Source organism: Mesocricetus auratus, unplaced genomic scaffold (assembly GCF_017639785.1).
Source record: "Mesocricetus auratus isolate SY011 unplaced genomic scaffold, BCM_Maur_2.0 Super-Scaffold_100019, whole genome shotgun sequence".
Classification (NCBI taxonomy): domain Eukaryota; kingdom Metazoa; phylum Chordata; class Mammalia; order Rodentia; family Cricetidae; genus Mesocricetus; species Mesocricetus auratus.
Window position 1 is genome coordinate 39995416 of NW_024429200.1, and position 14979 is coordinate 40010394.

Genomic DNA, 14979 nt, shown 5'->3' on the forward strand with positions numbered 1-14979 from the left:
GCAAAGGTAAGATTTAACCTAACATCAGGACAGTTCAGATGCAATGCCTGTGCATTGCAGAAACAGGTTAGATGTTATGGCCTATGACTTTTATAAACACCCTTAAAACTCTTTTTACTAAAGTAATCATTGAACAACAGTTGTCTTTACCTGTTGCCTAAGGCAAATAATCAATTATATGGACTAAATAGGTATGTTTGTGATATTTTTATTGACTTCATTTTCTTTACAAAATTCTTCATTTCATCCAAGATAATCTATTTGTGCACTTAAATTTAATTACTATAAAGAGGGATTCTAAGTTGTCTGCATTTTTCCTTTAATTCCAAAAGTTATAAGGATCAAGTATCATTATAATACAAGATGGTATTTTCATTATTGTTTATGGGAGATTTCTGCTTCTGCAAATGATTGTTTCCTATCTGCCATCAAATCGCTTGGGGAAAGTAAATGAAAGATTAAATTCTATGTTTCCTGTTCTAGTTTTTTAAGCAATTGTTCCTATGGCAATCTTTCTCTGGCATATAGATTATTTTGCTTTGTTTGGTAATGCATTTACTATAAAATCATGAAAATAAAATATACCAGATGTTGCAATAGACTCATAATATCACAGTAAATATATGCATATTGGTACCACTCTGTAAGCCTTTGCATTTCATCGTCCTCTATACTAAGAAACACTATTCATGATATCATATATTATGAAGAGAATATACCTGTGGCAAGTACAATTAGTCCAAGTCTGTTCCTTTTCACAACACATTGGTTTCATCATTATTTCAAAATAATTTTTCTAAAAATAAGATACTCTAGTGTATTAGTGACTAGAAAATTACTTTCTCCAATAAAATAATTACTATAAAATGATACTGCTAAAATCCACTTGCCTATCAGCCTGCTTACCCCTCTCTGTCCTTATGCTGTTAAGCACATTCTAAGAACCAATCCCAATAAACACAAAGACACAAGAAATATTGAAGATTACCTGTTTGAAATTTCAAACAATATGGCCGAGCTGATAAGTAATGCCCAGAAACAAAAACACATCTTGATTTGCACCTAAAATATAGCTTACAATTTTAATAGGTTTTACCAAGTAGTTATATAATATACTTACATTTTCTATAAGATCTCTTTTAGTCTTTTTGTTCTTAAGTCACATCCACTAACCTTCATTAATACTGTTCACATATCTGATAGACAGATTAAATAGAAATGCATGTGCTTTCATTCAGAAGCCTGTGTGACAGTCCACCCACAATTACAGAGACTAATGGCTGCAACCATCACCATGAACTTTGAAAAACCATGTTACAGACATTCCACTGATAAACAAGTGTGATTCCTTTCACGTGCTATAATTTATATTTTAGATTTTTAACTGCCCCCCAAAATGAACATTTGATAAATTGCTTGCTATCCATCGAAATATGCAGATGTTAAATGCATGTCTAGGCTATGGTATAATGATTTTTTCTTCATTGTCATTTTTTGTTTTTTGTTATCCCATGATTCATATCCACCCCATCCATGATATGCCTTATAATTTCCTGAAATTAAGATGTTTTTCACCTACTTGAAGTCTTTTTGATAATAGAATGCTGCATTTCTGAGTGGTCATACATATATATATATATCAGTAAGAAAAACAAAATGATCAATTGCTTAAGAACACATTGCTACATTTTATGTTTCACTGAAAGTGTGAGCCATGCTTCCTTTTTTTCTTGACCATTCTCAGAGAATATAGATGAAAAATATCACAAATACAATCTGATAAAACAACTAGAATTGATGTCTTTACATAGCCTAGTAACTACATTTCCTAGGTACCTGAAATGGGTAGTTACATTACTTTGTATCTGCCTCTCTTTCAAGTTGTGTTGATTTTATAGTTATTGTCTGTGAAACTCAATTCTCAATAAGGGACAAACACATCAGAATCCAATACCAGAAATCAAAGAAGGAATGTCTATGTGGTTCACTACCTCATCCATCTCTCTTGGATCTGACGTTATATTTTCCAGGATTGTTACATTTGTTCACATTTCAATCTTGGGAAATGTATATGGGGTTAAAATGGAGAATGAAATAAATGGGAAGCTGAAATGTGATCCCTTCTATTTCTGTGCTATTGGAAGAGAATCAAATACTAAATAAGGCCTTAAGCAACATGATAGTTCTGGCCAAATGATGGATATCATGACTCTCTGTTGTTACAAAAGGAAGCAATTTATTTAACTTCTTTCTTTCCTCCCATTCTTTCTGCTTTATTAGTCTCATTTCATTTCCATAAATTATCCCACTAAAAGAGGAAATGATTAATTGAAGATTGCTTCCTCAAAAACATTACTTCTTGTCATTAGCAGCTGCAACATATTGAAACATTGTGTTATCCAAACACACTGCTGATTTTTACATAATTTTAATATTTAGTTGCTTTCAGTTATTTTGCTCTATTCAGATTGTTGAACCCAGGAGAACTTACTATATCAGTTTAATAATGGCATCCTTAATGTCTATGGCAGTTTTCATAACAAAAGGTTGTAATGTAAAATGAAATTTAAACTTTTTTAATTAAACTGCTTTCTTCCTGGAAATGTACATCTTTCATGAGCCACTGCTAGCACAGGTTTTCATGAAAAATATAAAACTACGCATAATGACATCTCAAATATCATTACTCCTTTATTATTTCATATTACAATATTTTGCTATGAAATAATCTGATTCCACTGCCTCTAAATAAATTAGTTTAGGATTGTTAAAGTTAAAATACATCTATCTCACTTGCATTTTAATGAAATATTCTACCACAGTAGGACTATAATTCCTTTGCCCTTTTATATTTGTTAAACTTAGAGTCTGCTCCTGTGGGTGTCAAAGTTATATAAGATTGCAGCTTTTAAATTCAGTGTATTTATTTAGGTTTGCCGCTCAACACACATCTGGTGAGGTTTCATGATTGCCTTTCTGCTGATATTATGGTATCCACATTGAGAGAAATGATCAATTTATCTATAATTGTTAGTAGTATAACTACATGCGTCACAAAGAGTGAGATGGTTTTCAGTTGTGTTGAAGATGAGGTGCTTTTTAATGCTTAAAGGGAAGTAGGACTGGCACTAAGTCGCTGCATAATCTGTCTTCCTGCAGACTCTTAACACCGGATTTTACTTTTGAACAGTTGAAACTATTGCAACAGCCATTTCATCTGCATCATTTGTAATCATGTTTCACGGATGCTCTACTAAGTATGTTCTGTTACAGTTTCTTTTCCATGAAAGTGTGTTCTTCTTTCTTGTCTCTATGCTCTGGTTTCCTCAAAACAAGCCAGGAAAGTGTACAGACAGCAGAAGAGGGGCGGCTGACAAAGTCTCTGCAATTTCATGCACAGTCTAATATGCTCCCTCTCTTAATTTAAGACAGTCCAAAAAGTGACAAGCAGCTGATATGCGCTCACATATATACAGATATACATGTGTGTATGTATGTGTATTCATGTGAGTGTATTATATATACACATATACATATGCAATGCCAAGCACATTGAAGCCAGGGAGCATAATAATCATGTTGAATAGCTGAGAAATATCTCTAATTTTTTGAAATTGAAATAAAAATGATAGTAAAATACTGGTGATGGAATTCTAGTCCTCTATATTAACAAACAATTGGCAATTTTTAGTTTAGATTTCAAAGAGTTGTTTGTAATGTGTGTCTATCTGTCTAGAGGATTTATTGCATTTATGTGTGCATGCACACAGACCAGAAGAAGAGACCACGTGTCCCCTGCCACTCTCTTCTCTTTTGAGGCAATGTCTCTTGATATTCTAGGCCAACGCATTAGGTTTCCTTCACTGAGCTGGAATTCAACAAGCCACACTGTGCCCACACTGTTACAGGCCACTGCTGGACACCATGTTGAGGTGCTGGATGTGAACTCCAGGTCCTAGGGACTGCACTTCAATTTCTCTTGACTGATGAGTCCTCTCTCCAGGCCCTAATGGACAATTTTATAGTGATTTATTCTGGGTTTTTCTTTTGTAATTTAATGGTCTTAGAGATTTAAATTGTAAAATGGTTGCTTTATTTCCTTATATAAAAAGTGTTTGTATGAATTCTATTCGTGTCGGGCAGTGGTGGCGCATGACTTTAATCCCAGCACTAGGGAGGCCGAGGCAGGTGGGATCTCCATGAGTTCGAGGCCAGCCTGGTCTACAAAGAGTGTGCCAGGAGAGGCTCCAAAGCTACACAGAGAAACCCTGTATTGGAAAAAATCTATTCATAAAATATGTCCAATTGTGTTACATAGCAGCTAGGTGTATGGTTGTAAAATCATGGTGTTTTCTTAACAGATGATAAGGATATACTTAAACAATTGGGAGGCTGAGGCAGAAGGACCTGAGTTTTGTTCTAGCCTCAGCTGCAGGTTCACTACTGCATCGTGGACGAATGACAGTCTCATCTCATGGAAGACACAGCATGGAGCTACCAAGATATATCATAATAAAAACAAAAAGCTAAAGTTACAACTGCATGCATATGCTATAAATGCTGTGAATCTTTACAGTTTAAGGCGGTTTGTAATCATTTTTCTTTTACTTAAGCAAAAGTTAGGCAAAGAAAAACTGGCAGTGAAGAGAAACACTCACAGAGAACAAAAGCCATCATGCAGTGAGAACACATTACTGAGATGTCTTGCTCATACTTTGCATTTGCTTGATGTTGTTCCTTAAGACAGCAAAAGAGAGGAGTAGGATCGCAGAGTACATTTTTACTAGCCAGTTGTTATAAAAGAATCTCAGTGATTTCTAAAACAGGAAATAAATATTTCCCAAAGGTTGACATACACAAACCACGGCAAGACAGCAGGCCCCACACTTAAAATACTGTGACGTGAACAGAGTGAGCAGCACAGTAGAGTTTTACTATGGTCTTCCTCCACAGCAGCCACCAGGTTCCCAGTCCAACACAGCTTCGAGAGAAGAAATTACCCATTAAGACAGTTTTGAGAGAAGAAATTACCCATTAGCAACCTGGGTTTCAGGACAACTGCTCTTGGGTCAGCTGCTTGCTTCAGAGGGAGATTTTATATTGTACTAATCCTGGATATGCAAGACTTTATGTCCTTCGGGAAACTGTGAATGGACAGTGTCTTCAGTCAAGCATTTGACTCAAATGGAGTAACTGACCGCAATGTGTTCTATGAAATTACAGTCTGGTGCTCTTACAAATTAATAGTATGCTTGAAAATAGATAATAATCAAAATATCTAGGATTTCCACTATGTTCATTGCAGCATTATTTGTAATAGCCAGAACTTGGAAGCAACCTAGATGCCCTTCAACCAAAGAGTGGATAGAGAAAATGTGGTACATTTACCCAATGGAGTACTATTCAGCAGAAAAAAAAACAATGGAATCCTGAGATTTGCAGGCAAATGGATGACACTAGAAGAAACCCAGTCACAAAAAGAGAAACATGGCATGTACTCTCTCATATATGGATTTTAGAAATAGATCTGGGGAGTGTCAGCCTACAATCCTATGGCCAGAGAGTCTGGGAAACAGAACCTTCATTCAGTGGCTGATCAAAGAAGCGGCAGACTCCCTCGGTTAAGTACTGAGCTGAACTCAAGAAAGCCAGTAACAGAGAGGGAGGATTGATGAGCAAAGGGGTTAAGACTGGGCTGGTTTAACCCCCAGAAACAGCTGACCTGACAAGGGTTAGCTCTTGATGCCTGGGAATCCAGCATGGGACTGATCAAGACCCCCTGAATGTGGGTGTCAGGGAGGAGGCCTAGGTAATCTATTGAGCCTTGGGTAGTAGATCAGCATTTATCCTGGGTATACAAATGGACTTTGGACTCCCATCCAACAATGAGAGATGCACTCTCACCCTGGACTCTTGGGGGAGGGTCTAGGCCCTGCCCTGGATGAAATGACAGACTATGGACACCCCCATGGAGGGCCTCACCCTCCCTGGGGAAATGAGAGGAAATAAAATATAAAAAAATATCTAGGATGGTGAGAAGATAGCCATGGATATACTATTTCTCCTGTTTATACATTTTTAGAGAGAATAAAGGATGGGCATGGTAAGAGGAAAGGTGAGACAGGGAGGCTCAGTATGTTGTGTCTTCAGGATTTACTGTGCTGCCCAATATTTTTGCAAGTAGCTGGGGAAGAAAAGTCAAAACAAATAATGGGTTCTTTATTTACTTCTAAACATCATATTCAGAATGTTTACATAGCATCTACAAATCATACAAATGTGATTATGACAAAACCATTGCATCTGAATACTGAAGTGTAGGGGTATTCGCCTGAGGCTACCTACATGAAAGTTGTACTCCTAGATTAGAAGTTGGCAATGGTATTCAGGTCCTACTGCAGACACTTAATAGAAATAACTAAATGAAATGGAAATTTATACTTTCCATCTTTCTGGATGATGCAGCAGAATCAATCTAACAACACAAAAAAATGAGAATCTGTAACTCAAGAAATACAGGAGGACATCTGTGTGCTGATTGTGATTGATAGTTATTAGAACAGAAGTGTGGTGTCCCTGTTTATTAGCTAGAAGAAGTATCTCTTTCTTTTTGTTTGGAGAAAGGGGGAAAAGAAGGGGTCAAGTCAATGGATAAACAGTTCTTAAGGTATTGGCAAGAGTAGTTATCAAAGCAAACTAGAGACACCAAGCCCAGGAACCAAAAGAACCAGGTGCTGTTTTCTCACTTAGGTTCTAAGACTGTGACTACTATTGTGTTTCTTGAAGAAAATCTTTACATTATTAAGTTGAACTAAAAGCAATATGATGTAAATTTCTGTTAAATTGTACATCATTTTGTGAGACAACTATAAAAGAGAACCAGAAGAGTTGCCTTGCTATGTATAAGAAGACACCTTTACTTAGGATGATTTTTCTCTTGCTACTAGAAAAAGTTTTGTTCCTACTAGAACAGACTCTTGAGAGAAAATAAAAACTGAATTGGTTCCCCAGGGCTAAAAGGAATATTTGGTTTAAATATCAAAGAGACGAGTCAGATTGCGGTTAGTTCTTTGAGAATTTTGTATATTGTGTTTTGATACTATTAGATCTATTTTATTTTGATTTTGTGTCAGGAGTGTTTTGTCTACCTGTATACATACATGTGCATCATGTATGTGTAGTACCCACAGTGACTAGAATACAGCCTCAGATACCCTGGTACTGGAGTTACAGACAGCTGTTAACTGCTCTGTGGGTATCAAACCCGTAGTCCTTGGTAAGAGTAGCAAGTGTCCTTAACTGTTGAGTCATACTTGCAGTCCATAGATATACCCATTTATTAAGGAAGATCTCTTCTCTTACTCAAGTCACATTGGAGTTCTTAACCTATGTGTCAGCCAAAACACTTATCTTAGATTTCTATTGATGAGTCCATGATCATTATAGATTTCAACATGAGACTATTTGGCCTAGAGGACATGGATATAAGAAGAAATTTGGTGAGATTTTCTGTTATCCTGGTGTCACAAATATTGCTTCTCAGGAACTGAGATATAATGTATCATATCTTCCTAAGTGTTCAAGTATTTCCTGGTCGAACAAGTTTACAATGCAGACTAATTAACAGAAAAAAATATTTAATATAAACACTACTGACTTCCATGACACAGCATTCCACTTATTCATGGCAGTTTACGAGCCACAGATTTTGTAGGGCCTACTGTACATAGCAATTCAATTTTCCTCTGTCCAGCGAACAGATGTCTTACAAGAATAGCACGGAGACACAGTTGAGGGGGGTGGGAAGGTATGCTATTCATTATAGAATTTGGAGTCCACGTACCCATATGCAAAAATGCAATATATATATATATATATATAGAGGAGATAATCGATGTAAGTTAGAATCGACTAATTGTTGCTGTTTATTTCATTGTGAGTTGCATTATTTTCACTGTTTTCAGGGCATTGGTGTATCACAAACAGGGACAGATATATGTCCCAGGATCAGAAGGACTTTCATCTCTGACTAGGGCAACTGATAAGCAGGCCGAGTCATTTGGAATGGGAACACGGTAGAAGACCTGTGGCAGCACAGTGAAAGCTGGGTAGTGGGAGGCAGAGGCCACGCCAGGGATGAGAAGAGAGGCAGCTTTGCAAAGCTTTAAACCTAGCATAAGCAAATCCCATTGCTTATGACAGACAAAAGTAGTAAGTTGATTAAGACAAGAGTAAAGCTGTCAAAGTGATATGGAGGTGGGGGGCACTTTTAAAATTAAAATCTTGCTGAATTTGAAGGAGAGGGCAAACATTTTTCGTCTGTCTACACTGTCAGCTCTCTGTGCACGTGAAAACATATTTATTATTTTCTAAATTAATTTAATGAGTTCCAGATTTTTCAGGATGTCATAATGGAAACAGGATTACACAAGATAGCGCCGAGTTTTGTTCTCTCGCTGAGTTTTACCTAGCCTTTATGTGTCATACTTTTGATCTGAGCTTGTTTCTGTTACCACATTGAAGGAGGTTACAAAAAGGGTAAAATAATAGAAACTTAATCAGGAAACAGATTTTTGTATTGCTGCATTTTATTATGTGCTCTTGCCATGGTCCACAGCCTAACTCTGGAAAATAACAAAGGGTATGTCATTTTTAAATAAGAACAATTGAAACCACATTGCATTGTAATTATGTGAGTTTCTAGTGAGCCATCCCAAACATTTCACACCAGTTGGTCTTCAGGACACACTTGTGAATTGTTTTGGGGGTTATTGGTGGGGAGTACAAGCATCCTGAACTCAGCTTTCTGTAAAATGCTAGATAAATACTGGTAGGTGAATTTAATTTCACAGATGAAAAACAAATAACAAAGCAGAAAACTAACTGCCCAGAAACAGCTCTTTTCTCCAAAAGTTCAGTCTGGAAGCCCTCCTGCCAGAGAAGAGGAAACATACTGGCTCCCATGCATTGGACTGGCACGGTACAAAGGCCAAAGGTTGCAGTGAACATGCACAGATCTGTTAATGTGATGCTCCTTGCTGGTAGATGAGTCTCTGTATATATAATCCAAAACAAGATGATTAATCTATTGAGGTTTATAGTTTTGTTCTGAAATCCTTGACTTGCTTTTTATCTTTAATCAATCTGAAAATGACTTCTACATAGGTAACCTTTTCTCTACTTCATTTCAAAATAAATATTTCAGAGAACTGAAGTTACTAATTAATTTTTTTCTTATTTCACCTGCATATCCTTGGCTAGACAATCACCATGGGCACAGCCTTGAGGAGAGGATCATCTATGGAGTAGAAAACAGCAGCACGTTCTTGGAATGCAGTCCAAAGTCCCAGAGAGCCTTGGTATACTGGCAGTTCCAGAGGCGAAATGAAGATCGTAAAGAGGAGGTACAGGATATCAGTTAACAGAGTTATTTCTATCTGATACATGTGTAAATTCACCTCAGTACTGCTGCCTTGGAGGAAGGAAAAGTACTCATTATTCCAGCACACTGAGGAACCAAACAACTGATCTTTAGACAAGCAAGCACTCAGAGAGTGGTCTGCTTTTGTAGCAGTCTGTGTATGAGAAAGAAATGCAGCTGGGTAAGAGTCCTGCCCCGGAAGCACTTTGGGCACATATTTCAGAGTCCTATTTCTTGCCGTGGTTAGTTATAAAGCACTTAAGTTAACTAAATTTACGCATTTCAAAAATCAAGTTTCCCTGGAACTTTGGAGTTTGCTCACTGAATTCTGCCATAAAAGCTCATTTCTCTTTCTCTAAAACTTTTGCATGTGGGGAAAAGTTGGGAGAGAAAGAGTACTTATCTGATATAGAGTGAAGAAATTGGGTTCCACCAATTCTGGTATTAGCTATTAAAACAGACCCAGAAAGTTCTTCCTCCTTGATAGATACATCTCCCCCTGCAAGTGTAACAGCTTACACAGAGCAAATCACATAGAGAGCTCCAAGCTTTTTGAACTACTGTTAAGTATTAAATAAAGGTGACTAGAATGCTTCATTCACTTGTAAAATATTATATGCAAATAATTTTATATGTTCCATGTGAACACAAAAGTGAAAAATAACCCTGTAAGGTTTTTTGACACATTAAGCAATTTTAAATTATAGATTTATATTGTAGAACCGTAAAATTGTTGGGTGCATTGCCAGGTTATGTTTTCTGAGTTTTTTTATTGTAAACTCTATTCAAAGTAAAAGATAGGCTAGATGTATCCTGGAGTGTATCCTCATTTTGTGTCACATCCAGAAACTTGTAAATTGGCAAATAATTCACTAAACCTGAAATATATGTTTTATTCAATACTGATATTTTGATTTGCTCTTTACAAATCATATTATGAATTCATTTTAAGACTTTGTTTTCTAAGTTTTTATTCCAGTAGTTCCCAGCTCATTATCTAATATTGACTTTTTGTCACATTTATAGACTTGCTTTCAAATTTGAAGTGTATCTTTATCCTTTCCTCAAGCATAGGTGTTTACATAACTAAAAGATAGTCTATAAAACAGTGGTATTATAGAAAACTTCAAAGGGATCTGAAAAACAATTGATAGACACTATAGCTTTTTCCTCAAGATAAACTTGTTTAATTTTACCTTAAAATGTTAATTTCTAAAACCCACCTCAACAAATATCTAAGTTTTCTAAACAGAGTAGCAGGTCTTACATGTCTAATAAACCCATATGCTGTACTGTGCCTCTCCCTGCTAGATCAGAGCGGGTGATCACATCATCAGGACAGAGCAAGGCCTCCTGCTTCGCAGTCTGCAAAGGAAGGATTCAGGCAATTACCTGTGCCACGCTGTGGAGCACGGATTCATGCAAACTCTTCTTAAGGTGACCTTGGAAGTCATTGACACAGAACATTTGGAAGAACTTCTTCATAAAGATGACGATGGAGATGGCTCGAAGGCCAAAGAGATGGCGAGCAGCATGACGCCCAGCCAGAAGGTCTGGTACAGGGACTTCATGCAGCTTATCAACCACCCCAACCTGAACACGATGGATGAGTTCTGTGAACAAGTGTGGAAAAGGGACCGAAAGCAACGCCGACAGAGGCCGGGCCACTCTCAAGGGAGCAGCAACAAATGGAAGCATATGCAGGAAGGCAAGAAAGGTAGAAACAGGAGGACCCACGAGTTTGAGAGGGCACCCAGAAGTGTCTGAGCTGCACCACCTCCCAAAACCTCAAACAAGTACAAACTTGCCTAGATAATAACTGGAAAAAATGCAATACACATGGACATTTTCATGGCATTATGTGGATGTTTACAATGGTGGGAAGCCATGCGGAACGTTCCCAGCAGGCTTGCTTCAGAATACCAACACCTGACAGAGATCACAGGTGAGCACAGATGTTCACATCAGCCAACTTAGTGTTTCCTCTATGAGTTCATTAATTACCTTTCTTCTTTGCCTGAGAAATAAAAAATATCACTTGCCATATTGCCGTTGAAGGGAGAAAAACTGCATCAGCAAAGCCATTTTATTGAAGCAAGAGTTGAAAATGAACTGCATGGATTTTAGTCAGCAGATGAATATTCCTAAACGTGATTGGATGCAAGGATGTTTTGTCTACCAGCACTTGTGTCTCTGTGTACTGGAGGAGTAAGACAAGGCAAACAAGACTAAGTAAAATAGCGTGTGGAAATGTACAAGCATAAAACATCCATCACCCAGAAGAATAATGGAATACACTGATCTACTACTGATGTCTTCTTGCAGCGTTGATCTAAAGATGTATTTTATTAAAACTATAATTTAAATGTACCATGACAAATATGCAGTAAAAATTAGCTGTTTTCTAAGCTAGAGTAGGTTTTTGTTTTACACTTATTGTGCTATATTTTTTTTAAAAATTCCAACTGTGTGCTGCTCTTTTTCACACTTTGTTTTCAGTTCTGTAAGGGTTAGTATATACTTTACATACATACTCTCACGATTAACTGTTAATTATTGAAACCAAGATATGAATTATGTCCCCCCCTTTGAAGAAATCAAACAAATAGAAGATTTCACCACCACATCCTATTTCTAAAGATATTATCTATGATTTGCATAATATTCTTAGCCAACCAAAAAATCAAGACAGCACAGAAGGGAAGAAAACATTCATTATATGCATTCTGAAGGATCAAGAAAAAGAGAACTGAGTGTCTCATGAAAATAGCATTGTCTTATAGTGTTAATAAAATGTCTCTTCATTGTTTGCTTGAATATTTGCATGATATGTGAGACACAGTACTCTCTCATGATTCCAGATTCCATTGGGGATTCTATTATTTTATTATTTAATGACCTCTGAAAGAGAGAGATATCAATGACATTTTGAAAACCTTAGTGCTGCATTTCCCAAACATGTCTTTAATGAATCAACTACATTTATCCACCCTATGTGATACAATTATTTGTATGAAGAACATATAAGTGTTTCATCTTAATGAGAATGAATTTGTAAACTATTTTTAGATCACACACTTCACTTAGAAAGTGCAAAACTTTGTTTTATTAATAGTGTATAAGATAATACAATACAATTATTAATTTTTCCCCTTTATTGCTTGAAGGGGTTTCTTGAGAATCATAGAGTTCAAAATGCAGATGACTTTTTGCATTATAAAACAGTTCCTTGCCACTCTACTCATCACCTCAGGAATCTCTCTGTAGGTCCTTCAGCATACACAGAATGCAAAGTAAACATCTTCCTGCTAATTAATGGTGTTTCAACTCTAGTTGTCTCAGGATTCTAATTAGCACGCATTAATTTCTCACCTCAACTGCAGTAAATTGCTATTCCCTCTCCACTGAAATACTTCACAGATGGAAGCTCATGTTTCAGTTTTAATGGTTATTTAAATAAACAATTTGTTGACACTTCTTTCAAATAAAAGCCTAAAAATATTCTACACCTGATTTTAGGTTCCTTGACTAACATGGTGTTGCTTTCGGAATTGCATCCTCAAAGGCAAGCTGAGCTGATAAACTCATTGAATATCACACTTTTTAACAGAGAATAGCATCAGAGATACGTAGTCGAAGAAAGCAGGGGGCTCCATATAAGCCACTCTCTCATTTTCATAGTGTTTTACCCATCTGAACGTTTGATGTCACCTTTCATTTGTTATCACATACATGTCTCATTTCTTTCTAGTTCTTACCAATAAAGGAGTTAAGGAATGAAGATTGTATGATAGCTTCATGGATGCCTTCCGAAATATGAATGCATTTTTAGCACTATGAGATAGCAATAGAAAAAAAGTTTAGGCTGTAATTACCAGTGTTACAAACAAATAAATATGTTGACATGTATTTTTCAATCACCAAGTCTGAATTTTCAAAAAAAAAAAAGCTAGTGGTGTAACTGGCAAATAAATAAATCTGATGAGATTCATGATCTGCCAATGTATATTGATAGAGGGCAGTTTGCACGAAGAATGAATGTCCCACTAACCACTAAGATGGATTTTGGCATATGCATGTGTCATCCCAGGTGAGACCTGCATAAGCAATGCATGTGACATAAGCATATCACCTCAGCAGTCTTCAAGTCTGAAAAATCAGATACATCACAGCGGAACCAGGAGAGACCAGGTCCCGCTGATAGTAACTGTAATGTGTAAATGCATGCAGATGCACACTTACTGTTTTTTTCATGTATAGCTTTAGTGATTTATATTGGTATGTGTCTAATATTTTTGCTACCTACACATTAGGCAAAGAGGTGTAAATAATTTTGAAAAGATGAGGAAGAACAGTGTAAAATACACGTTTTCTATAGATGCTCCATTTCAGTTTGTTCAACATCATCCTGAAGTGCAAGATTTCCCATGTGAGTGACATGGTGGCTTATGTGCTCCTTAAGGGCAGAGAGTGTGGGCCCTTCCAGAAGCATGTTTTTTGCCAGGTCGAAAATTGTTCCATATCTGTATTTATCGTTGCATATCAGATGGGAACTAGAAAACTGGAGAGAAAATGTAATGATATTGCTGCTGTAAATTATTCCTTTTTAGCATGTATTCAGTTGCTAAATACACATTTCTTCAAAATATTTGAATTCAGATGTCTTTACTGTTCCCTGCAACATATGGTATTGAGGAACGTAAGCTTCGAAACTTTGGAGAGCCAGAGTCAGGGAGCCGCATAATTAGCTAACAGATTTCTTCACTGTAGTCATTTGCAAATTGTATTCTATATTTATAGTGACTATGTGAATTTTTGTGCCCTTTAAATTAAATATTGTTCTCTTTATGCCATACCTGGAAAGAAAGCATGGGAATGAAAATCTATAATATTTTGCATCATAGTCTATTTCTATGTTTTTAGTAACAATATGGATGCCAGGTAACTGGCATAGGGAGGCCTGTCCTAAAGCTCATGGGCAAGCATTGTATTAATATGGATTCTTTGGTGTAATGTTTTCCAGTCTTTCTTTCACAAATTGCTCCTTTAAACACAACTTTAATTTAATGCAAGTCTGTCAGGTGTCTTGGCTTTAAAGACACATATGACAAACCGGACTTAACACTGTTATATCCATGCTTTTAATTTTAACTCAGTAACAATTATCTAAGGTCAATGTTAATGTCTGCAATATATGTTTCCATAAAGAAGAAAGCATTATTTTTCAAAAGTATGTAAATCCTATTAGTTTGTTATACTTCTGAAACTTTATTATAACGGTTAGTTAAAGAAACACATATTTGTACACTATTAAATAAAGATGACCCCAAAATGAATGAGAGGAGAGTACTTCAGAAGTGGGGTCCTTACATCTGGTCTATTTTCCCTGACCAGTTTACAGAGAAAAAGGTTCCTTATTCATTTCAAACACTCAAGCACACAGACATGGGCCACACTGCAGATAAAAACCAAACCAGTAAAAGCAGATGGTTTTAAGTCAAGATATCAGGAGCCAGATGTGACAGCAATCTGAAAAAGAGGATGAGGCAGGAGTATCT

At 36.5% G+C, this 14979-nt stretch overlaps 1 protein-coding gene across 7 annotated transcripts in view; it reads left to right on the forward strand.

Moving 5' to 3' along the window:
- Positions 1 to 14069, forward strand: part of Sema3a (semaphorin 3A) — a 454628-nt gene extending 440559 nt beyond the window's left edge. For all 7 annotated transcript variants that reach the window (XM_040728504.1, XM_040728502.1, XM_040728503.1 and 4 more), the window contains 2 exons: positions 9262 to 9404; positions 10733 to 14069. In XM_040728504.1, the coding sequence (XP_040584438.1) occupies positions 9262 to 9404; positions 10733 to 11188 (599 nt within the window). In that variant the 3' untranslated portion in view covers positions 11189 to 14069. The remainder of the gene's footprint in view (positions 1 to 9261; positions 9405 to 10732) is intronic.
- Positions 14070 to 14979: the final 910 nt, after the last annotated feature.